The following is a 25437-nucleotide window of genomic DNA, read 5'->3' as shown; positions in this document are numbered from 1 at the left end:
CATCTGGCGAATCACGTGGTTTTGTGAAAGTACAGTACTCTCCCAGCATGCTGACTGGTTACGGGGGAAGTCAATCGCACCCCAACCCCTCCCATTCAAGGAACCTGTATTCACGTTGAATATTTTTTGTTAGGAAAAAAAAACGTAGTGGGAAAAAAAGACAAAGAGTTAAATTTTCTTATGAATGGACACTTTACTGAGATGGAAAGAAAAAAAGAACTAATATAAATAAAAAACTGAATGCTAGGTGTGAAATCAAGACGTGTAACGTCAGTACCATTGACAATTGTGATTAGAAGCACTTAAAAAGAAGCTAAGAAGCACCGTTAAAGGGGACTCACGTTCGACTATCATGGCACATAGGGTCGTGTGTGGGGTTATGCAAAAAGGTATGCACCAAGTATCAGTCAGTCAAAGTACCCCCTTTGTTCCACTTTTATCTGTCCAAAGTCTGTGTTAACTGTGAGGCGAGCCAAAAATGGTATTGACGTTACTGCGTTGTAGTTTTATATTCTTAAATGTATCGGTATCACCAATTTATTTTCGAGTTTTTATATTAAAAAAAGAAAAAAACCTATTGTTGTAGAAAAAAACACTGGCACGTAGCAACAAGACACTTTTTTTTTCTCTGTGAATGGATATGCAGCTCCCTCACTTGGTATTCAAATGTTTTGTTTTTTTACTTTTTATAGGTGGCAATTCTGTATTTCCCTTGTATTACCTTCTGATATTATATCTTCTGATATTATTCTACTGTACATTTCACTGTCTATATAATACCTGAATAAAACCTGTGCTCTTAAAATAAAAACACTCGAGGGCCATCAAGCCCCTTAATGAAGGCCAAACAGAGGGACTACAATTTCCCCCGTCGGTCTTGAGAGTGGAGAACTACAATTCCCATGCGACTGACAGCAGGTACATAGCAATACGACTTCCTGCTACTGGTGCTGCAGTAGCCCTGCCGTAACTAGCAATAATAACTATGTATAGCAGTGGGTTTCTGAGATCTCTATAGGCTGTTTTTTGTGTATATATGGTGATGATATGTCGGAGATTTCATTGAATCCCCCTCCTTGCCTACTGACCTTGGTAACCCTGAAATTGAGTTTGTAAGGTATTATATCAATGCTCCTTTTGAATGGCATCCTTTTACACTTCAAGAGTCTAATATAAATAAAAATAACTACGATAACCTCAACGATCGACTGGTCCTCTTCATGCCTGCACTCTACCAACACTCCAATGTAATAATAATAGTAATAATAATAACCCATGGAATAAAGATAAATAAAATCTCATGGACCATTTTGTTAGGCCAAGTCCCAATATGATTTTTCAAAAAGGAGCACGCACACTATCACGGTGTGTCCTAAACAATTAACAGCATGTCAAATGTTTAGGTATTAACCATTGTAAGCCTATGTTCTTGCTATTTTACACACAGTTGAAGAAATCACTGATTTCATGAAATATCTGAAACCATTCATGTTTATGGAAGATGCTTCTGAACATGGATTATAACCACTCCAAATACCCTTTCATCTTAAAACTACTAACCGAAAATAGCCGATCTACAAGCTCACAACACGTGCGCAGTGCAACGTGTTGTGAGCTTATAGATCTGTTATTTTCGATGCGCAACAAGCTTCCATAGATGACATTCTAATGGAATCCAAATGACAGAACTTTAATCAATGTACCGTAATAACCCATTTAAAACAACAGATCAAACCTTTTTAATATAAATATGTTTTCAGTATCATGATGAACCTCTGAGGTTGTGTTGGGTGTGTTTCCGTCAGTCTGCAACATAACATCCCAGTCGGGCAGAAAACTTAGTTGTTTTTTTCCATAAATGAATGCCCTACCTCATCGTTATGACGAGGTCGTGCAAATATTTGACGATCTACAAGCTCACAATGTGGCTGTATCGCGACGGGTTGTGAGCTTGTAGATGTCTTTGCTACTTTTTCAAAATTGTAAAGACCTGGAACGCATCTGTGTCACTTTTAGATTTCTTTGGCTATTCAAAAATAGCAGATATACAAGCTCGTAGCGCGGCACTGAGTGCCGCGCTACGAGCTTGTAGATCTGCTATTTTTGAAAAATCTTGAAAAAAACTTTTTTAGATTTTTTTCCCCCAAAAACTGTTAGGATTTAGATTTTTTTTAAAGAATCGCCTCAGGTCTTAATGGGTTAAAGTGAAAGTGGTTCAGTGTGTCTGTGGTTTTTTATAAATATTTAACCGGTGAAAAGTATCAACAAGAGCTTGTTGCTAAATGCTAACTACATTAGATCCATTGGAACGCGGGTAACTTTTTTTCCCCCCATTTCCTGAAAAGTAACAGTTTTGGGACAAGGTTTCCACCCGACAGTGACGATAAGACAATGTGCTCCCATTCAATAATTAGATATGCATAGATTAATAGGAGAGGGAAAAGGACAAATTACAACATAATAGGAAATAACCCATTCAATCCGGGGAACGCATCTGTCATTTTAGATTTCTTTGGCTATTTTTTTTGAAAGATCGTGCAACATTTGTGCAAATCTTTGAATATATATTTTTTAAAGCGATTTGTAACTCAAATCTTTTGCTTCTGGGGGTCCCTGGGACAAAATGTTTTATAAATGTTCGCTTAAAAAAATATATATATATATATTCTTAGATTTGCACACATTTTCACGCTTTTTGAAAAAGCCCAAAGAAATCTTTAGAAAGACACAGATGCGTTCCCGGTCTCAATGGATTAACATACAATGAACATATCCAGCAGCCAGTGCTTCTATAGTACCTGTGTGTGTGCATACATAGACCATCAGGAAGACAACCAGTCCTAAAGCAGTCTACCTCTGTAGTGCATAGATGAGTAAAACAGAAAAAAGGGTAAAGAGTGTATTCAGGTGCTACTCAAACTAAAAACGTAATCAACTCGTATGTACTGTACATGGTGATATAATTAGGTAGAGCCTGGTAAACCCTCCCTCCGGAAATCTCATTTGTAATTTATAATGCAAATGAGATTTCCGGAGGGAGGGGGGGTTTACCAGGCTAAGAATTAGGGCGTTTGGCGCATTATAAGTCACACCCAATGCATTCCTAAAGTGGAAAGTCTGATAAGATAATTCAGCCATTTTCTCTTGAAGCACATTGGGCAGATTGTGTTTTAGTAGCTGAGCAAAAACCTGTTACGAGGGCACTTCCTAATGTAGACCATTGGTTCTCAAAGTGGGGTCCGGGGACCCCCAGGGGGTCCTTGAGGGAGTTCCAGGGGGTCCCCAGCTAAATGATGGATAGTTAGGAACAAAATGGACCCTTATGCGTCTGTAACTCTGAGTGTGCAAATGGAACCAAATGGACCCTAATGGGTCCATTTGGTTCCAATTGTACACTCAGAGTTAAACATTGATTTTACAATATAAATTGGAGAGATAGAAATGCCAATAAATGAGGGTCCGTAGCCTAATGCATGTCAAACTGGGGGTCCTTGAAATTAAAATGGTTGAGAATTACTGCTAGAGACATAAAAATCTTCTCTTATGGGGGTCCCACTCCCTGGCATATCAAATGGGGGTCCACAGGCTAATAAGTGTCAATTTAGGGGTCATTGACATGAAGAAGTTTGAGAACCACTGCTGGAGCACTAGCATCTCATAATGGGTGTGTCATAATAGGCAAACATTTGCCAAAAATAGCAAATCTACAAGCTTGTAAATTGGCTATTTTCGGCAAAGTGATTTGATGAAGAGGGGGGAAAAGGAGGGGACCAAGTATATAGACCCCTGGGGGACACTGGTCACTGAAGTGTATAAGTGGTTCAAGTCTGTCACTGACTGACGTTTGGACAAGTGTCGAGGCTTTGACTAAGCAGCTCGACACTGAGGAAGACGCCTGTCAATAAGTCAGTCTCTGCCACAACTGCAGTAAAGGTGCCGATTTAATGAGTTCTCCACTGACTTTAATTTGGGTAGGCTATTTTAAGTAAATCCGCTTAAAGAAAAACACCCCCAAAACACACTTATCGTCCAGGCAAAGCTCCACCCTCGCAAAGACCCTGTAGGCTGGCCTGTTTATTATTTATCGGGTTTGTGAAGTGTTTTTGCTTATACTGTACTGTTGAGTACCCTAAACCCTTCTACTCAAAACTTGGCTGAGGCGGGTTGCACTTCACGTTTGGGACTTTTGTGTGTTTCAGTAACGTTAACGCATTAAGACCGGGAACACATCTGTGTGTCATTTTTAGATTTATTTGGCTATTCAAAAATAGCAGATATACAAGCTCATAGCTTGTAGATCTGCCATTTATTTGAGAAAACGTGAACATTTGTGCGGATCTTTGAATATATACTGTATATATATATATTTTTTTTTTTTAAGCGAACATATTTAACTGTCAAATGTCTCAACAAATGTCTTCATTTTTCTGAAAAACTATTGTTGCTATATCAGTGGTGCTCAAACCTTTTCTTGTCAAGGACCCCCAAAATGTTTTTGGCCGCCGATCCCCATCAAAATATGTTGTTCCAGGGACCCCCCAGAAGCAAAGATTTTAGTTAAAAATGTCCGCTTGAAAAAAATATATATATTAAAAGATTTGCAAAAAGATTTTTCAAAATTAAAAGAAAATAGCAGATCTACAAGCTCATAGCGCGGCACTCAGTGCCGCGCTATGAGCTTGTATATCTGCTATTTTTGAATAGCCAAAAGTATAACATGATGGTGGTTACACAGACGTGTTCCTGGTCTTTATGGGTTAAGAGCAAGCTGGCACCAAATGGATTATGTTTCATGCATGAACAATTGCAATTTCTCCAAAGAGGTCAAAGAAGGTCAGTCGTATGTCACGACAACTCAAGTCGTACCGCATACTTTTACAACTCTGTTCGGTGCTTGTGCACCCTTTCCTAGTGTCAAACCACCGGCTTTGAATGCTATCGGTGCATTGAATGGGAGATTATCACGTTGTATCGGACCATTGAATGGGCGAGTAGGCGACATACTGACCTACCCGCGATTTATCAGACCATTCATTGGGCATAATCGGGGAGCTACTGACCTACTCGGAGGCAGAGCAGTCCCCACGACATGATTTACCATTCTGTGCCCATCGGTACACAACTCGAACGGCGCCGAGTAGGCTCAAGCGAACGTCGTAAACGTTCGGGACGGCAACTAGCTCGCTCGGCGGTCCCTCACGTGGCTCCAGTTCGCTTGAGACTGTGCGTCTCCGTCATGGTCCCGAAAACCGAAATGGAACTTTTTAAGTCGTCTCCGTTGGTACTATGTCAGTAGGTCCTGATAACACCCATTCAATGGTCTGATAAAACGTGATAATCTCCCATTCAATGCATTGATAGCATCCGAATGGGGTGCCTAGTGTCAAACAAAATGCACAGAGAGGCATGTGGCTCCAATGTCATCCCAGAGCAAAGAAAAAGTTAATAATGCTACCATGGTACAATCAAAGCAATCCTTCATTTCGGGAGGAAAAAAACCCCGTCTTCAATTCTCTTTGGAACTTTTGTGTGCGTTCACTGGTGAGTGCAGCGTGTCAATATTGTAGTTGTAGTGCATTCCATGAAGAATTTGTCAAGAAGCATTTTGTTCAAAAAAAAAACTAAACAAAAAAAGCATGGTTTTGTCTTGTGTTTTTTGTTTGTTTTGTTTTGTCTCCCAGAGCAGGAGGTTACGTCCCATGTCATGTACCGATAATGTCATTGTTCCAAACCAAAAAAAAAGAAAAAAGAAAATCACTTCTGGGTGTCATCCGAGTTCAGCCATGAACCGTCCTCTTCTACGTCACGTGGAACCACTAGAAGCATCTCTGCTACGTCCTGAGAAAGCTGCTCACTGAGGAACGCACTGAGAGAGAGAGAGAGAGAAAGAGAGAGAGAATCTGAAACACATACTTATCCAAATTCTACAAAATATGTAATTTTGACGAACTGCTGTGTAAACTGGGAGAAAGAAAGTGAATGTGTGTTTGTAGCTGCTAGCTGTGGTATAGTATAAGCCACATGATGCATTTGTAATCATTGATGCATTTGTACTCCTTGCATTTGTAATGGAGCTAATCATTCTTATGAGATTGAATACTTGAAATGTGTTGATGCTATACGTAATAATTGTTACTTTGAAGAGTTTCTGTATTGTTTTATTAACAGATACTGAAGAATTGAACACCGATAAAGCTCATTGTAATTTGAATGCGAGAGAGAGAGGGGAAAGATGAGAGAGAAGAGAGTGAGTGTCAAGCTGGAGATGAGGAGAGGGTGGATTATGAGACTGCAGCGCACGGAGGATGTGTGGAGGATGGAGATGACTGGAGGGCCCGTCCGAGGATGGCCTACATCAGTGGTTCTCAAACCTTCTCTGGATCAGGGACCACTATGAGAAATCTCGAAAGCGTTCGCTTAACTTAAGTGGTGAGATGGGTGCATTTTCCGGGCATGTTTATTTTTTAATTGTCAATCAATCGATTGTGTTCCGGCTTGGATCAATGGAACCACAACAATAGCATACTTTTAAGTTCCTATTTATCGGTAAAGTATCACAATTAAAACTGTTTTTTTAAGTTTTAAAGATACAAAAAAAATACCATATCATTTTTTTTTCATCATCATTAAAATCTTAGTTCTTTGCCACTTATCTGGGGGCCCACTTGCAATACCCTCGTGGCCCACAGGTTGAGAACCACTGGCCTCCATTAACACAGTCAGTGTGCTACTACAGCAGTACTAGCAGCAAACAACAACAGTGTGTGAGGTAAGCCTCATGTGATGGATGACTCACTACGAGACACAGACCATACATCACACCACAGCCTACTCTAGCTCTACCATCAGTTTGAACTCTACTGCACACACACACTTGTTCTAGGAGGGCATTTTATTTGCTCACTTCAGTCATGCCTATTAACTAAGGGGCGAACATTCGGCAAAAATGTCCAATCTACAAGGGTCACAGCGCATTGCATTGAGATCGTCTCTTTTTGGAAACGTTTCGGTGTGTGGGGTGGAAAAAAAGAAGCGTACCTAGTACAGAGCCCTGAGGGGACCCCGGTCAACTAAGTATAATAGAGTTTAACTGACATTTCCATAAATCGTCACAATACGATGACATCGAACGTGTCATTTCATTTTATGTTTCTCTTACTTCTGAATAACGCTGGTTAAATAGGAAGAGAGAGGAAGTGGTTCTCAGCCAGTGGTCCAGGGACCACCAGTGGTCCTTGGAGGCGGTACCAGGGGGTCCCCAGCAAAATTAGTTAACATAGCGTCACGATCATTTTCACCACTTAGCTTTGGCTATTCAAAAATAGCAGATATACAAGCTGCGCTATGAGCTTGTAGATCTGCTATTTTTGAAAAATCTTGAAAATGTTTGCATATCTTTGAATATATATATTTTTTAAAGTGAACCTTTTTAACTCAAATCTTTGCTTTTGGGGGTCCATGGCACAAAACATTTTCAGATGGGGGTCCGCAGCCAAATGTATATCAATTTAGGGGTCCTTGGCATGAAAAAGGTTGAAAACCACTGATTTAGCTGAATTGCTTTGTTGAATATTTTTCAACATGTTGGTTAGAGAGTTCTTACCGTAGCTCTGCTTCTCCTCCGATGTTGACGGGATTCTTTAGTTTGGAGTCTAGGTTGTAGTACTGCCCGTTGACCTGTCGCACCGCCAGCCAGTGGCGTCGTCTCAGCGGGAGGGACACGATCCCCAGCGACACGCGCGACGGAACGTTGAGTATGAAGCCGTGAACCTTCGACATGCACAGACTCTGTACAGTCCTGGATGACAACACAGAGGCAGAGAGAGACAGCCTGGGGTTTAACATGATCCAACACTACTACTGACATCCAACTACTGAGGCGCTGTCTCCTCAGTCAAATAACCCAGTCGATTATTTTATTTATACTTTCTTCCAAGCTAAATTATTTATGTCTTGAAACATTATGATTATCACACATCACTTATAAACTCTAGCTAGGGCTGTCAAAGTTATTACATCATTGTCTAATCGTAATTATTTGAGAAAATCACAATTATTTTTGCATAATCGTCACAATCGTTTCCACGTTGAAAGATTTTCATGTTCACACATTTTCAAATATTAAAAAAGCAGAAATAGCAGATCTACAAGCTTACAACGCGTCACAAAGTGACGCGTTGTAAGCTTGTAGATCAGCTATTTCTGCTATTTTTACATGTATAAAATGATTAAATATGTCAATAATTTCTTTGTATATTTCAGTTATTTGTCATATCCGCCCTGTGCAATTTTTGATTACGAAGCCTATAAAAGGCTTCTTTTGTTCCAATGTTCAATGCCAAACACAATTAAATCGTTAATCGTCAACTTAAATGTGTAATCGTGACAGCCCTAACTCTAGCCTTTAATTCTACCTATATTTTTCTATAGGCCAATTGCCATATTGTGAAATTAACATGAACGTTCAGTTTCCAACCTCGCAAATCTGATAAGGATTAGCCTGGCATTGCCAGACTTATCACGTACAGTAGGACCACAAACGTATGCCACCAAATCAGTCTGGACTTAAGCTCAGAGGAGACAGGTGTGAGAAACCACAAAATGACCGGCCAATCAGGGACAGTGTTGTAACTGTCTGTTCCGTTACCACAGTGGAAAAAGCAGCAGGATTGGTCCATGTGGTTGGTGACGTGAATACAGACTGCGGAGCTTGCAAAACAACAAAGCAAAAGCAGCCCCCCAAAGCAACAAGTAGCAACGTTAACACTGGAAGAATAAATACAGCTAGAAGTGCTGTTATTGCAGAAAGAAGACACAATCACAACAATTCAACAAGAACCAGAGCATGCACTAGCGGAGTTCCTCGGCAGAAAATATGTTTTCGCTGCTGATTAGCTGAATGAGTTTGTCTGTCAAGGTAAATACAGGGGTTGACACTAAGGTCTAAGCGGCACTTGCCCGTCGGGCAAGTACAGGTCATGTTCTACTTGCCCAAAGGTCATGCCCACTTGCCCGAAAAGTAAATTGTGATAGGTAAAATTTGAATTACCATTCATTTTAACATGTTTTTTTTTTTAACTATACTTACAATATTCATGCCAAATTTCTCAATAGCTATACAATATGACTTATTTTAAATTCCACAGACATCTTGTGTTGTGCGAAATAAAGACAGAACTCCCCACTCAAACGGACTTGCCCGTCGGGCAACCTGAAAGCAAAGTCCACCTGCCCGAACGTTTTATTTACTTGCCACGGGTAGTCGGGCAACCGGTAGTGTCAACCCCTGTAAATACTCCCTGCCACACTATACTGGTCTCCTATGGGCCAAAGTCCACACTGATATCGTGGGATACGTTTTGAGATCTCACATGATCAGTCTGCCTAGAAAAGGATGGTCTCTGCATGATTGTATGGCAAACTATTGTATAGATTGAGTTGTATAACATGGTCACATCTAGGAGTTTCCCCCAGTCCAACCTCAGTCTTCTATAGTTTATTTACAGCTCCACTGGAAACTAAAGCTGTCACATGCAGCTCATTTGAAGATAAAAGTCAAGTGTCTCTCCTCTCTCCTTTCCACATGCTGAGTTTCACCCAGCTGGTCCAGAGACTCACACTGGGGACTTTCTGGTTAAGACTCACAAACCCAGATATCTAATGTGTAGGCCAAGTGTCTCAACTGGCTAATTAGGTCGGGACCCAAATGTTATATTGACCAAGGAATATGAACTCAATATTCTGTTGGAATGTTGTTGAAAGTGGTCTTTGGCAGTGGTGTAAAGTAACCATTTACTGAAGTACTGTACTTAAGTACAATTTTGAGGTACTTTTACTTTACTGGAGTATTTCCAATTGTCTATACTTTTACTTGTACTCCACTACATCTCAGAGGCAGATATTGTACTTTTACTCCACTACAATTATTTGAAAACTTTAGTTACTAGTTACTTTGCAGATATAAAATCATTACACTATAAAACATACATTAACCACTTTTGCCCTATTTTATACATAAGCTATTTGAAAATAGCCGATCTACAAGCTCACAACGCGTCGCATCGCGACGCGTTGTGAGTACTAAAATGTTGTTTCAAACATGTTAGTACTTTTACTTAAGTACATTTTGATACCAATACTTTTGTACTTTTACTCAAGTACATTTTGAATTCCGGACTTTTTGTAACAGAGTACTTCTAAATTGCAATATTGATACTTTTACTTAAAGGTAGGGTAAGTGATTTGCGTTGGTTAAAATAATTGTTAAATAGCTCTATATTCTGATAGTACTCATTGCTATAGAGTGTTTGTTCAGTATTAGGAGTCTCCTTGTCTCTCCACCTCTTTATTAAACAGAAAATGCATTTTCGTTTCAGTTTCATTTCCAATTTTATCCAACCAGGGCAGAGAACTCAATCAGGATATAGATCAAACAAGTGAAATTGGAAGTGATGACACTAAGAAATGAGGATGCAAAATTAGAACTGGAACACTGTACAAATTAAGCTTAAAAATGGGTACTTTCTCCTGATTGGCTGAGATTCTGACACCTACCGAAAAATGTATTTTCTGTTTATCAAAGAGCTGGAGAGACAGGGAGACATCTGTTACTGAAAAAATACTCTATAGCAATGATTACTATCAGAATATAGTGCTTTAACCTTTTAACAAAATACTTTTTGTTTTAACCAAAAAATATCACTTACCCTACCTTTAAATAAAACATTTGAGTACTTTTCCCATCACTGGTCTTTGGCGGCAGGACTTTTGGGTCTTGACCGCAGGTTGTGAATCTACCGTCGTCAGCCCATCATGTGTGTAGGCTCACCTGCGCTTGTCCCACCATACTGCTGCCAGGTCTCTGCTCTGCAACGCCGCCATGATGACGTTCACGTCATAGTTCCCTGTTCCTAGTACGGAGCGGTGTGGGTTCACCACACACTGTGGAGCTAGCCTGCAGGATCAGAATCATAGGAAGCAATGCTAAGATAGAGCAATCCTAAGCCAGCAGGGAATATGTGGATCAAAACTCGACTACAGCTACAACAACAAAAACCTTGTGCACTATTACTCATCTAGAAATGCACAGATTTTCTCTTCTTCTCAGCTGTATGTAAGCAAATGACTGTCTGTCTCTGTTGAAAGCATTTAGATGACTGATAGTCAAGAGTCTATTGTCTATTGTATTGTCCTGCATTGACCCATTCTAGTAAATGTGAAATTGCTGTATGTCCTAAATGTTGGTCATCATGCATAATCAGAATGGGTCACCACGCTAATGTCACCAAGACAAATCCCACCGTGTGTGTGTGTGTGTGTGTGTGTGTTTTTGATTGATTGATGTAGTTTATTTAGAAAGACATGAGAATAGTACATGACAGTACATAACAGTACATGGAAGTACAAATTCACAATACAAGGTCTACTAAACTGGAAACCCTCATTAAGCATAACGCTTGTTTAAGATGAGAACCCCATGCACACAAATCATGATGAAATATAAGAGGCAGGCAGATATATAAGAGGCAGGCAGATTGTGTGTGTGTGTGTGTGTGTGTGTGTGTGTGTGTGTGTGTGTGTGTGTGTGTGTGTGTGTGTGTGTGAGAGTGTGTAAAGGACCAATGTAATAAAGCTCTCAAGCTTTATTGTGTTTTATCCTTTTGACAGACATGTATTATATAAATATATTCAGTCAGTCAGTCAATCGATCAGCTCACCGTTTGCAGATGTCATCGGCTGTCTCTTTGGTGAACACTCGCTCCTGCAGCACGTTGTTCAAGGCATGGATCGCACACAGCTCCAGTCTCTGTTTCTCATGAAACACCTCCCCTTCACTCATACTAAACCTACATGACGGACACCAGAACAACCACTAGTAAACATTGTACCACTCAGTTGCACAAAACAAACAAAAAAGTGACGTGAATTCACAGCTGCATTGCTTTCACTAAAAGTTGTTAGCTGCAGTGGTGTAAAGTAACTAAGTACATGTACTCAAGTACTGTTGTTAAGTACAAATTTGAGGCATTTTTACTTTACTGGATTATTTTCAGTACTTTTACTTCTACTCCATTACATCTCAGAGGCAAATATTGTACTTTTTACTCCACTACAATTATTTGAATTTGAATTACTTTGTAGATTTGTATTATTATTACAAAACATGCATTAACCAATTTATACAAATACTTTGGCTATTTGAAAATAGCAGATCTACAAGCTCACGTGGCACGTTGTGAGCTTGTAGATCGGCTATTTTCAAAAGATTTGAATACATTTTGAACACTTGTGAAATGGGACATTCTGCATAATGAGTACTTACACTTTTGGTACTTTAAGCACATTTTGACACCAATACTTTTGTACTTTTACTCAAGTGAATTTGGAATTCCGGACTTTTACGTGCACCAGAGTACATCTGCATTGCAGTATTGATACTTTTACACAAGTAAAACACGTGAGTACTTCTTCCATCACTGGTGAATTCACACACAGCTGCGTTGCTTTCACCAGAAAGTTGTTAGCTGTTTGCTTACCGTTATGGAAGGTATCCCGGGGGTGAATGAATACAACTGTGTTTATTATTAATCACGGCTATAATCTCACGCTCCCAAATCCAAAACAACGTGGGAAAAATCAACCGCTGGCAGCAGCCAGATGAATCTAGTGCATTTAAAGCTGCTGACAGAGCGATGTGTTTAGAAAAGATGCAGCTGCACTCTGACTCTTTCTCTGACAGGCAGCCCGACAACCCGGAAGTAGAGCTGCTGTTGTTGTCGTGTGCTGCTAACTCTATTGGCTGCCGGCCACGCCCATGCCACGGTCACAGAGTACACATCCCATAGCCCGGGCGGACGTGTCACGTTTTGATTGGCCAGTTTGGTTGGCATGGCGTAAGATAAAAGGATGAGCAGAGAGAAACTAGTTAGGAGTATCTTTTCTAAGCAAAACACTGCCTCTGTTGCTGTCTTTAAGAGTAAAAATGTACAACAGGTTTATTTTAGGCAATGTTATGTTATCTCTTTGACAACCAACTAGCCAAAAACCAAGGCTCCAGAGTAGACATCCCAAAACAAACTGGTCAGGCTATAGCTTGGCCTCACACCTACAACTCATTTAATCCCTGCTAATTTTTCTAGGGTGGGGAGTAGAAGACAGAGTACAGCAACTTGCAATGGGCCTGGTCTACACCACAAAGACACCCTGACCCATATACCATAGAGTTAAAGCCATATACCTGTCAAACTACACTTCCAAAACGTCAAATACGTCCACAAACACAAGAGCCAGCTCCACGAATCACGTTACCCCCCCCCCCTGCTGTTTACTGTACATAATAATTATATTTCTTCTTGATAACTACTCTTTTTTGCACAGTATTGTCTGTATTTGTCTGTCACTAAATGTTTCGGTCAATTGAATACACAGGCCCATAATGGAAACAAACCATAGTGCTTTTGGGGTTTAATCCTAATAGCATTCTTTTGTATAGAACTGCTCTTTCGGTGCTTTTTATTGTAACACTGTTAATAAAGTATTTATTCAATTAATCAATCAGCCAATTGCATGGGATCTATGACCTACTTGCCACAACGCCCACATTAATGTCCCCTTATGCCATTTTCCATGCCAGCACCCCTGGCCACAAGATGTTTTATCCTCAGTTCAGTGGTACAACAATGAATCTACAATGTAAATTAACGTATTAATTAATGTGATTGGATTTAAAATCACAAAAGTAGTTTGTCTTGCGAGTTACGCAATCATAAAAACTGTCCCATGCTTGGGCGGTCAACAATGCCCCTGTTGTTATAGAAATGTAGTGTCTTGCAGCGCCCTCTACTGTTGAGCCTCGGTATTATTGTTGCAAGAGAGCATCTCTGATGAGCTAAACAAAATAGCAACAGAATTATTTGTCCAATCTGTATGATAGAGTAGGTTAATACAAAATAGCTTATACAATTGGGGTGGTTTCATTTGGTCTCCCTGCTCTTCTATTGAGACATTAATATCATGTGTCTAGGTTAGATAACTAACCTTAGACACCATCCTGTTTCTAGTTAGTTTCTCGACCTGAAGGTCAAAATTCCATTTCTCCCCAGAGCAAGCAACTATTAGCTCAGTGGTAAAAATGTCATCACTTTCACACCCGGGTTAAAATCCGAGGTAGAACAGGAAAGTTTCACAGTGCAGCATTAGGTAAAACTTTCAAAAGATTTTATATTGTCATGCAGAGACTCAATCTCCCAGGGCCATGTCAAAACTCATGCTGTATGTATTCCCTTTCTGGTTTTCTGATATATGTTAATAATATCTGTAATTGTGTTTGTGCATGATTTGGTTACAATTACTGTAGATTCTCTTGCTAACACACTTTTTCTGGCGCGCTGGATCCTGGAGGGGTGTGTCTGAGCCCCTGAGCACAGCACAGGCAGAGAGGAGGGGTATCAGGGCAGGTGAGTGAAGTGTTGGAGGGGGTTGTACAGCAGGGCAGGGCATTTTCATGTCAAAATGATGTGACTTATGTGTAGTCACAGACCCCCGTCTGAAAATATCCGGTGCCAGGGAACCCATAAGAGAAGATTTGTGGTGTTAAATATTTTCACAATCATAAACAAAATGTCCTCAAATTTTCTAAAATAGCAGATCTTCAAGCTAGCTGAAGTATAAAATAGGGTTAAAGTGTTAAAAATGATCATGAAGTAAAATCCTCTATCTATCTACAGTATCTATTTATCTCATAACAGAGAGTCTACAAATATAACTATTATGTGCTAGGAGTGCGATATAGTGCTAGGGAGCCCAGGGGGGCCCCTGGGAACATACTTTGACCCCCTTGTTTCTCACTGAGTTTTAAGTACAATAGAAGAAATGGCTGCTGTACTGCAGAGCTCGGTGAAGGTGGCCTAATACAGCGCTAGTGCCACCTCATGGATTGTAACTGCAAAATTCCTATGAGGAAAATTAGTGTGAAAATATAAATTTAAAAATAAAAATATGATTTTTATCCTATTCCGTCTCAGACAAAGCAAAGTCAGGTTGCACCTTGTGAGTAATATTTCAGTCAGTCAGTCAGGCCACCAAACCTGTAACTCCTTACCCTCCTTCTAAACCGCCATAAAAGAGCACCTGTCGGTAATTTGTAAATGGTCCTCGATAAGCCCTCTAAGCTTAACACCTGAAATGACTCGACCCCCCCCCCAATTTTTTTTTATTGCTCCTAGTGTTGATTAGTGTTTATTATTGTATGTCTTTCAATGTCTTAATGAATTGAATACACAGGACCACAATGGAAACAAGCCCCTAGGGATTTTTGTTATCCTTTTAACAATTATTGTAAAGTTAGTCAGTCAGTCAATTATATACGTCTATATAAGTAGATTACTATTGCCAGACACTTAAAAATGTCATTTGTACACATAGAGGAAACATGCAACACAACAAAACACAATTGAACAGTCACTTCCAATCCAGCCCGTGATGTCAATTGGTCATTTGACTCAGCTGAGTGGTGTGCGTGCAAGGTCCTTGATTGCGTGTGTGTGTGTGTGTGTGTGTGTGTGTGTGTGTGTGTGTGTGTGTGTGTGTGTGTGTGAATGTGTGAATAGGGCACAGGCTGTCCCATGACCCCCCCCCCCTTCTGAAGACGCCCCCTGTGGTGTCCTCGAAAGAAGACTGCTGTACAGTTCAGACCCCTTTCTGTGGAGGGCCACAAAGTGGAAAGGTCACCTGGCAGGCATGATGGAACCACATCATTCTGGCCTTAGCGTCCATGTCCTTCCACCCACCCACCCACCCACCATCTTTGGATCTCCCCTGGCACCGGTGCTGCTGAGGATCTTGCTGCCGCCGCCGATCTGTCACTGTCGCAGACAGTCCTCGCCGCCCACGATAGGCACCATTGGCCATGCCCTGGTTGTGTCAATGACCCCTGGAGCTGGGTGATCTGGTTGTTGAGGAAGCCAAGCTTCAGCTCCTGCTGCTCCCTCCATCTGGAACCTCAGGGTGGAAGACAGGGTTAAACAACTAAAAATGGGACTGGTCTTCAAAATTGTAAATGCAGATTTGCCCGAAATGCCCCCTATTCCCGCTTATCTGTCAAAATACCTCCAAAAAGTTAGTGACACCCACAGTCACGAAACTAGAGGGAGCGTAAACAACAATCTGGTACCACCCACCCATAAAACAAACATGGGCAAATTCTCCTTCTACACCACGGCCACCGAGGTATGGAATAGCCTAACCCCATCCCTCAAAAAATGCAGTTCGTTGGGCTCATTCAAAACAGCCCTAAAAACTCATCTTTCTGGAGGCCATAAGAGGAGGTAGTACCAGTTTCCCTGTAGACAGATGACCCCCCTCCCCCCTTTTTTTGTATATACTTTTATTTTATTTTTCATGATGCTTTTTTTGTACATAGTGGTATTTTTTTCTCTGTTTTTTATGTTGATTTGAACTGTTTGGTTGCTATTATATATGTCTATGAAATTAATTCAAGGACCCCAATGGAAACAAGACCGCAAGGACTTTTTTGGTTGGACCTTTTAGACAAAAGTATTATAAATGTAACTGTGTTGTTTTACATTCTTTTGCCTAATACAAATTTCAATCAATCAAACCTCCTGGCCAGTTTGGAAAACGTTGCCTCCTGGGAAGAGGTGGTGTTCACTGTGGGCTGGGCATCTTTCTCCACCGGTCGGTCCCCCTGTGGCACCCTCTTCCTTCGAGGCTCTGCTTGCTGCTGCTGATGTTTTCTGTGGATGCACTGTGGACTGTCCCTTTTCCCTTCTGACACCAGATGTGAAAGGTTGGCCAATGGCTCAAGGCAACAAAAAGTAGACAGGTCCACAAATACAGTGTTCGGGTATTTTATTTACCTCACAAAAGATTAACAGTGCAAGCCGGCGACAAAATACAAAAAATTACAAGACTGGCCAAAAGCAAAGTTCCAGAAAATAGGAAATAAGGAATAAATACTTGATGACTAAACTCAGAAAAAACAACAAACCAAGATTTAAGAAACTGCAACACAGGCAATGCCTTTTCTGTCCACCGTCTAAGGGCCCTGCAGTTCTCCCCTGGTGTTGTCACCTTCTATCTAGCTAGTCTGTCTTGTGTGTGTAGCCAGATAAGAGATAACTATTCCACAATCTCCGAAAGCATTTGAAAATTGTGGTTGGCAACAGTCTGGCTTGCCAGACTACCTTCTTGCCCCTAAGCAAAATGTAGCATACTCACCTCACCTGCAGCAATATAGCATACTGTACATGCCTTAGGCAGGTGAGGCAAACCATACCAGTAATTAGTAACTCAACTAAGGCCCATGAGTTATCTACACAATTAGAGTCTATAAATGCATAATCTAACTAAAGATCACTGATTTGTAAAGAGTGTATATACATTCACATACAACAGAACAGCCAAATAATGCTTGTACTTACTTTTGTTTTTAATAGTAATTGAATATAAAATGATACACGAACGTTCAACAAAATAAAATCGGTATTTGCTTTTGTTTGGTTTTTAATTATATATATAATTTGTACATTATAGGGTGGACGTGAGTTATTCAAACGCACCAATGGCCGGGCAGCATCGCTCACATCTCCCACCGCGATTGGCCGACGAACCTGTCACCCACGAGAAGACGGAGAACCCTCCCCTCCCGTTGGTTCGCCCGTCGTGACGTAGCGTATTGCCGAGAAGCCGATTGGTCCGCGGCCGCTGGGTTAAATCGAGGATGTTATTTTTGTTCCTGTGTCAAGTCAACGAAGAGAAGAAAGGAACAGTTAGCTGCTAGCCTCAGCTTCGCTAACACTTCACAACGGAAAATAGTTTATAAGTATATTATAAACCTCTTTAAACACAACATTCACTGCGATATTAAGATCAAACCTAACAGACAACAGACAGCTCCACACCGCTAGAAGACATGGTAAGTGTGTAGGTTAGGGTATTCTCAGGTGACGGCTAACGTTGCTAGCACTGTTGCCATGTCGGCTTATTACAAGTGACTTTGGGCTTTGTTTTTCGGTAAAGTCACTTGTAAATATTGGCAGTTGCGGGTTGCGTTTTCCTTTTGGCTTGTTTCTAAAGTGTAGTTGCGTATTTAGGCTTGTTTCCAATTTTATTAATTATTATTTAAACCAGCAGTTCTCAAATATTTTCATAACTATTCCAAATATTCCACATCTTATTGGAAGAGTTTTTTGAAAATAGCAGATCTACAAGCTCACACCGCGACGCGTTGTGAGCTTGTAGATCTGCTATTTTCAAATCGACGATGCAAAACGCTTATGTGGCCCATAGTCGATGTTTTGGGGCTTGTCTTCCTAGACCCGGTTGCTTATTTCTCTCGCAAAACCTGGCAACACTGGATGCTAGCATGGCTGCTATCCTATTCTGATCATATTTGTGGGGCTAATTATTGTTTGATCAATACAATGGATCGACACAAATAACGCATGTTTCACTGGAACAGGTGTCGACGTGGCTCGCGTCGACACTTTTACCCGTGGGATGTGTTTTGATTTATCGCTCAGAAGTCTTGTATAAATGTATAAATAGCCTAACGGTGACCGTTAGCTGTGGTTGATTGGGAGGGTCTGTCTATTATCTGGGATGTTGAATGAATCTTTGATCATGTTCTGATGTTGGATGACAAGTGTGTGAAAGGAGATGGAGATGTTTAATTAATAGTCAGCATCTCATCACGATTGTCTGTTATTCGTTGCGTACGATCGATGGTGGCATTAACGTTAGCCTACAGTCGGCTAGCTGATGTTAATGGACGCTAGTAGCCACAGAGCTAGTGCTAGCCCAAACTGGCCTGAAAAAGGCTTATGCATTACAAAAATCCAACTATGTGGCCAAATGGTCCTTTACGGTTAGATTTGGTTACATTTGTAACCGCTCACGCCCAGTACTACAAATGGATACATTTAACTCTGATTGTTACTGTCTGGCAATAACTGTAACTAGCTGCCACTGCCAGGCATTACAAAGTCTTTAAATACAGTTGAATTTAGGGATCAGGTTTTGCATTAAAGGTAAATTTGTTTTTGTTAAAATGGGTAAAGTACTATATTCTGATAGTAATCGTTGCTACAGAGCGTTTGTTCGGTCACAGGGGTCTCCAGCTCTTTAGTAAACAGAATATGGTACATTTTTAGGTAGGTGACAAATTTTAAGCCAATCAGGAGAGAGCACTGAAAATGCATTTTCTGTTGAATAAAGAGCTGGAGAGACATGGGAGACTCCTTTTACTGAACAAACACTCTATAGCAAGCAATGAGTATGAGTCAGAATATAGAGCTATTTAACACTTATTTTAACCAAAGTAAATCACTTACCCTACCTTTTTTAAGTTGTCGTGTGCCAGGCTGATGCCAAGTTTGGTCACACAGACAGGTGTTTATATTAGACAAACTAATGAAATTGGTCTAACCAGTATTAATTGGGTCTTAAAACATCTGTTAAAAATGTTGTCGTGCACCAGGCTGATGCCAAGTTTAGTCCCACAGGCAGGTGTTAATATTAGACAAACTGATGAAATTGGTCTAACCAGTATTATTTGGGTCTTAAAACATCTGTTTAAAAAAAACAGCTTGTGAAAGGTTATGTTCCATAGTTAAGAGTTTCAACATCATCATGATAACTTGATTCAAAAGTTATGCTACTCACAGACTTGAATTTCCATTTCCTGGTCAGTCAATAAGGTGTAGAGGAACCGAAGAAGACTATATCAAAACCAATATATCAGTAAATTGGTTTGTGTTGTTGGACATGTATTAAACCCATTGTTGTCAACAGTTTTTATTTATGTATCCCTCCCCCTGTAAACTGTATCAACCTGAAGACATCAGGTTGGGCCGTATGTGACAATGTGAGACTAAATCCATCTCTTTCTCCTTATTTCCCTCCAGAACTCCAATGTGGAGAACTTGCCCCCTCAGGTCCTGCGCTTGGTGTACAAAGAGGTGTCAGCCCTAGCAGCAGACCCGCCTGAGGGCATCAAGATATACCCTAGTGAAGAAGACATCACTGAGCTACACACAGCCATTGAGGGACCAGGTAAGCGTTGTCGTAAAAGAATGCCTATAAGACAACCCAATGTGCTTAAATTCTTGAAAATAAATTGCTGTTACTTAGGTAGTGTGTGCAGGCAGAAGTGAAAGTATCACACTACTAGTGTAGTGTGCTTGTATGCAGACATCAACTTGTAGTACACCGAGCTACGTATGCGTTATCTGTCCGTGGACATGCTTGGTTAAAAAATAATTAATTATTGGTCACCCATATTCCTCAAGATCCTTTACCCAGTGAGTGAGCTATATTTCTTTTTTTTTTCTTAAAGATTTTTTGGATCTTTTTCTGCCTTTATTGATAGGACAGTTGGATGACAGGAAATGGGGGGGGGGTGACATACAGCAAAGGTCGTCGGGCTCGGGAGTCGAACCCGCGACACGCTGTCAAGCTGGATTACCAGCATATGTGGTATGCGCCTGGACCGCTAGGCCAGTGGACGCCCCCTATATTTCTTTTTAAATGTACCTATTTTGATACGTTATGAATTTCATCACAAAAATGTAATTAATGGTCAAAAGCCTTTATGTAACTCTTTAACAAACTGTTTAAAATGGGGTCAACCGTGGATGAGAGGTGGTATAAAACGTGGCCAGCACATGCATTAACATATGAACAGTTTCTCCTGATTTAACAGCTTCTTGTGGCAGAGTATACAGCCGAATGTACTTTCAAAATCGATTGGTTTACAAGCTCTGTTAAAGATGCATTGAAAGACTGCCTGACCTGAATTTGCCATCTGATGCCCCCGGCATAGCTGTGGGACGAACGCAGTACAACATACTCCTTAACCACTTAAGCCCCGTTTTATAATTATACTCAGTCGTACAACATTGTTGCGCAAAAATAGCCGATCTCAAATTAGATCTACTTTTGAAAATGTCTGCCTAATATACTGTCATCCTCAAAATAGGGTTGATGGGCTGAAAGTGGTCAAGAAAAAATAAACTGTCTTAATGTGATAGAAATGTTTCTAACTGCTTAGATAGTGAGTCTGTCTCACTCCCTGCAAGCCTCTTTGTTCGCTACAGAACACTATTGGCTAAAGCGCGACATACTGTTGATGCCATGAATTGTTTATGCTTTGACAGAGGGAACTCCTTTCGCTGGTGGCATTTTCCGAATGCGTCTGGTCCTGGGAAAGGACTTTCCTGCTGTACCACCCAAGGGGTATTTCTTGACCAAGATCTTTCACCCCAACGTGGGACACAAGGGAGAGATCTGCGTCAATGTGTTGAAGAGGGACTGGAAGGCAGAGCTCGGCCTCCGACATGTTTTACTGGTAAAATATTTTGACTGTAGACTGTGTGTGAGAAACATAACAAATGAATATTATTCCATACAGGTTTACTGTGGAATGTATAAAATGCTGAGTTGATGTAGTTTTGTTTGGGCATCGATGGCTATAGTCACAAAGACTGCTCAACTGGGTATTGTACAATGACCAAAGTGACAACCTGCATTTTGACCTATAGAAAGACATCAGTAAACAGTGTCGGAAGTTCACATTCGATGACCGTGATGCTTGTGGATTAGTGCGACAACGTTTAAGGAAAAACCGAGTAGATAGTGCAAAACGTGACCTGACTGTCAGCAAGAACAGTCTGTTGACAAATGCAGTACATGGAGAAGGATGTTCTAGTAGGGTTGCATTGCATAAACCCGTCATTACAAAGACGCATACATTTGAGAGTTCAGTGTTGTAAAACCAAAGCCAGTGGTCTATGGAGATGTGGGGGGGAAAAATGATACAGTCAGATGAGTCATCCTTCGTTATATTTTCCGCAAGTGGGTGAGAGAAGGGTACAGGTCTGAAAGCCTGACCCCTTAAGTGAGCGTCTGGCTCGGCTCTGTTGTGCTGTGGGTGGAGGTCATCGTTTGAGTCCACTTTAGAGGGCAGGGTCACTGAAAATCATCTTGCATATGATGAAACATTTCTATCCAGGATGACAGTGCCCCATCCACAAGGTGTCACTGAATGGTTTGATGTATGAAGATTATGTCAATCATATTCATATATAATGGCCTTCACCGATCTCTAGATCTCAATTCAATACCTTTTGATTTTGGACTGATGTCTTGCAGAGCTCCCCACCTCCATCAACAAAATGCCAGATGAGGAAATATCTTCCGTTAGAATGGTGTTCCATCCCTCCAGTTGAATTGAATTTGTTCTGGCGGCACGTGGTGGCCAGTATCTTACTAATACACTTTATGTTGGTTTTTCCTTTAATTTATCACGTGTGTGTGTGTGTGTGTGTGTGTGTATATATGTGTATATAGATAGATCATGGCTGAAAAAGCATAAATTAGTTCTCAGTCAATATCCTTTATAAACACTCAGTGAAAGATGCAACTTATTGAACTTCAGGGCACCATTAAAAGTAATGGGCGACAAAAAAAAAAACAGGCCGGCCGCGTCCATTGAGTTCAATGGAGAAGTGCTGCCATGTTCTATTCGGTTCCTCAAGCTATATACTTAACCAAGAGTACTGACTGAGCTTTGTATATTTTTCATTAAACTTCACCTTGTCTTCTATATTTACCATCCCCCCCTACAGACAATCAAGTGTCTCCTCATTCACCCGAACCCAGAGTCGGCTTTGAACGAGGAGGCAGGGCGATTGCTACTAGAGGACTATGCTGAATACGCCTCCCGCGCTCGTCTCTTGACCGAGATCCATGCCATGTCAGGGCCCGGCGGAACCTCTGGGGCCCACCAGGACCCTAACGACGGCCCACAACCCAAGAAGCACGCGGGCGATCCCACCAAGAGGGCGGCGGGAGCCGGCGGGGGCCCCGTGGCAGCTCTGGGTAACGGAGCGAATGCAGCCAGCACCACCAGCAATAGCAGTAATAGTAATGTAGTGGGGAAAAAGAAAACGGATAAAAAGAGGGCATTGAGGCGACTCTAATACCTCGACTCAATTCTCAGTGCGTGCGCGAGTGTGTATGTGCGAGTGTGTAAATATAAATATTGAAGTGTGTTCACAATGTTTTTGGTCCCTTTTTCTGACTCTTTCTATCCCCTCCAGGCTCCATTTTTGTACTCATTGCATCGTTTGCCCCCCCCCTTTTCATCACCAGTTTAAGCTATCCCCTTTGGCACTCAATTGTTGCCACACCTCAAGTCACGATCAAAGATATTTGTTCCTTTTTTTTTTTTTTAATGAAGAGTTTGTTTCTCCCCAACATACAAGTGACACTACCACCAAATGTATTTGATGTCCTCATTATGAGTTGTAGCTGGTTTTTGGCATCTCTACCCTAAACAAAGTGTCCGTTGTCTCCTTCCATTAATCAGAGACATAACTGTATTACTGTCTCCGCTAAGCTGTGGGCTTAAGCCTGAGTTATACTACGCTGCGTGCCGTGTCTCGCACTGAAAATGGCAGATCTACAAGCTCACGTTGCGAGGCATTGAGAGCTTGTATATCTGCCATTTCCAGTGTACAACACCGGTGCGCAACAAAATATAAGTCACCCTTTTAATGTCAAATCTTTAATCGACAACACAGCCTCGTGTTTCTGGGATGGTACTGTGTACTGCTCAGCTTTGACCACGGTGGGAAATCCACACTTAGCCATAATATAATATCTTGTTTTGGGTTCAAGTTGCCTCGACTGAAAATCAGGTTTTGCAAGTTTAGCAGCAAGGGAATAATGCTTGGAGGAAGTTTTTATCGTAGGATTATGCAACTGAACTGTTTGATTGGAGTGCAAGAGATGAGAAGCATTTCACGGCACACAAGGGATCCTTTTTTAAATAGGTTTTCATATGACTGTCGACTGACTGAAGGAGAGGGTACGGAAAGCCATGGCAGTGGAGTGTAAAACGTCTCTTGTCCACCCTTCGGGTGCGACGTACTTACCTGGATTTTTTTTTCTTCCCTTTTTTCTTTTTTTCTTTTTCATTTTTATAAAATTGTCTGTCTCATTGTCCAGTATTTTCAAAAGTGGTTTTAAATTGACACGTCTATATTCAGCTGTTTTCGGTGTGTGTGTAATTGAAGATCTAGATTGAGTGGCTGTAGGGGAACAGGGTAGCCTGCGAGATTGTGCATCCTTTATAAGGAGTAAACATGTCTCAAATTATCTGTCAAAGCTACCTTGAGTAGTTTACACGTTTCTCTGCTTCCCTCCAAAGTGGTATGTCCCGGTCCAAAATGCCCAGTTCTCCTACCAGCTTTGTGGCTGCCACAGAACAGAGAATATCTCCATAGGAAGACCTCTGCATATCTGCATATTTGATAGAAGTTTATCTCCCCACACCTAATGGCACTTGTTCTGGCATGGTTTCTGAGGCGGGTTTTCCGTTTTTGTTGTAAATGCATATTGGGGCCTACATTTCCCAAGGAAACACACTCAAGCGCTGTCTTTTACTTGGATGGAAAAGGCGCCTCTGAAACTCATGTCATGGTGCAGATGGGCGGATGGGTATTTTTGTGTCCATTCTAAGTTATTTAAATTAATAAAGGAAATATTGGAAGATAAATGCAAAATGATTTGCCTTTGATTTTTTTTTCACCCCAGGCTAGCCATTATACATTGTCTTATATAATTTGTTGATTTGACAAATGAGAAGTCCTAAATAATTGTCCCCGTCTAAATGACTGAAACCAAATGGTGCTCTTTATGGGTCTGTAACTCAAAGAATGTACAAATGGACCCGCATTTTAGAGGTAATTAAACGTTGTAGATTTGACTGTGTCGATTGGGTTCCCAGAGATAAAAAGATTGAAGGCATAGTACTGGTATGTACATTTAATCCTGGTGTATCTGACCTCTGATGATGATTGATTCTCAGTTCATAGTGTACTCCCGCCCTGCAGTTCTCTCACAGATAACAAACCCAGTAGAATGTCACTTGCCTTGCTTTAATGAAAGGCCCGTCTGGCCTGCTGCAGTCATACATGCCAGCCACCCACCCACCTGTGTAGAAATAGCAACCTGTCACACAGGTAATTATCAGGCCTCTCTAGAGAATGCTTGAATAGTAATCTGTTCTGCCTAAATACAGAAACCTTGCTGTCAGTTCAACTTTTTTTTTGTCATATGTGCATGTCTTTGGTTTGAATTTAATTAAGAGCCAGGTGTAATACAGGTTTTTCATTTATAACCAAACATTTGCAAGATGTGCATATATAAATTGATATGTTATATTTGCTTGCATGCATCATTTCCACCGCGAGTGAAGGTGAATTACATTGTGAAGTCCTTCGGAGAAGGCATAAATGCAGTCCATTTCAAATCATCCTTCACCAAATCGAATAATTTTTACGGTTGAATACTAAATTAAATGCAATTAAGGGACAATCCTAACAAATGTGAAATTCGGGAGAACCCCATTAA

At 40.9% G+C, this 25437-nt stretch overlaps 3 protein-coding genes across 5 annotated transcripts in view; 2 read left to right on the top strand and 1 right to left on the bottom strand.

The window, feature by feature from the left end:
- Positions 1-1191, top strand: part of ttyh1 (tweety family member 1) — a 75182-nt gene extending 73991 nt beyond the window's left edge. For all 3 annotated transcript variants that reach the window (XM_080427454.1, XM_080427453.1, XM_080427449.1), the window contains one exon: positions 36-1191. Coding sequence is in view for 2 of the 3 variants with exons in the window: in XM_080427449.1 (XP_080283575.1) it covers positions 36-119 (84 nt within the window). In the remaining variant the exon portion in view is untranslated. The remainder of the gene's footprint in view (positions 1-35) is intronic.
- A 3518-nt stretch (positions 1192-4709) lies between these two features.
- On the bottom strand, positions 4710-12719 carry josd2 (Josephin domain containing 2). The gene is made up of 5 exons (XM_080426745.1): positions 12537-12719; positions 11718-11846; positions 10829-10954; positions 7604-7798; positions 4710-5866 (listed from the first exon to the last, which is right to left on the bottom strand). The coding sequence occupies exons 2-5, from the start codon at positions 11837-11839 to the stop codon at positions 5755-5757; spliced, it is 555 nt and encodes a 184-aa protein (XP_080282871.1). The 5' UTR covers positions 11840-11846; positions 12537-12719; the 3' UTR covers positions 4710-5754.
- A 5053-nt stretch (positions 12720-17772) lies between these two features.
- ube2s (ubiquitin-conjugating enzyme E2S) lies at positions 17773-24587 on the top strand. The gene is made up of 4 exons (XM_080426467.1): positions 17773-17935; positions 19926-20073; positions 21177-21367; positions 22647-24587. The coding sequence occupies exons 1-4, from the start codon at positions 17933-17935 to the stop codon at positions 22998-23000; spliced, it is 696 nt and encodes a 231-aa protein (XP_080282593.1). The 5' UTR covers positions 17773-17932; the 3' UTR covers positions 23001-24587.
- The last annotated feature ends 850 nt before the right edge of the window (positions 24588-25437 follow it).

This window comes from Gymnoscopelus braueri (genome assembly GCF_963280865.1).
Source record: "Gymnoscopelus braueri genome assembly, chromosome: 4".
Lineage (NCBI taxonomy): Eukaryota > Metazoa > Chordata > Actinopteri > Myctophiformes > Myctophidae > Gymnoscopelus > Gymnoscopelus braueri.
This window is presented reverse-complemented; position numbering and strand designations above follow the sequence as displayed.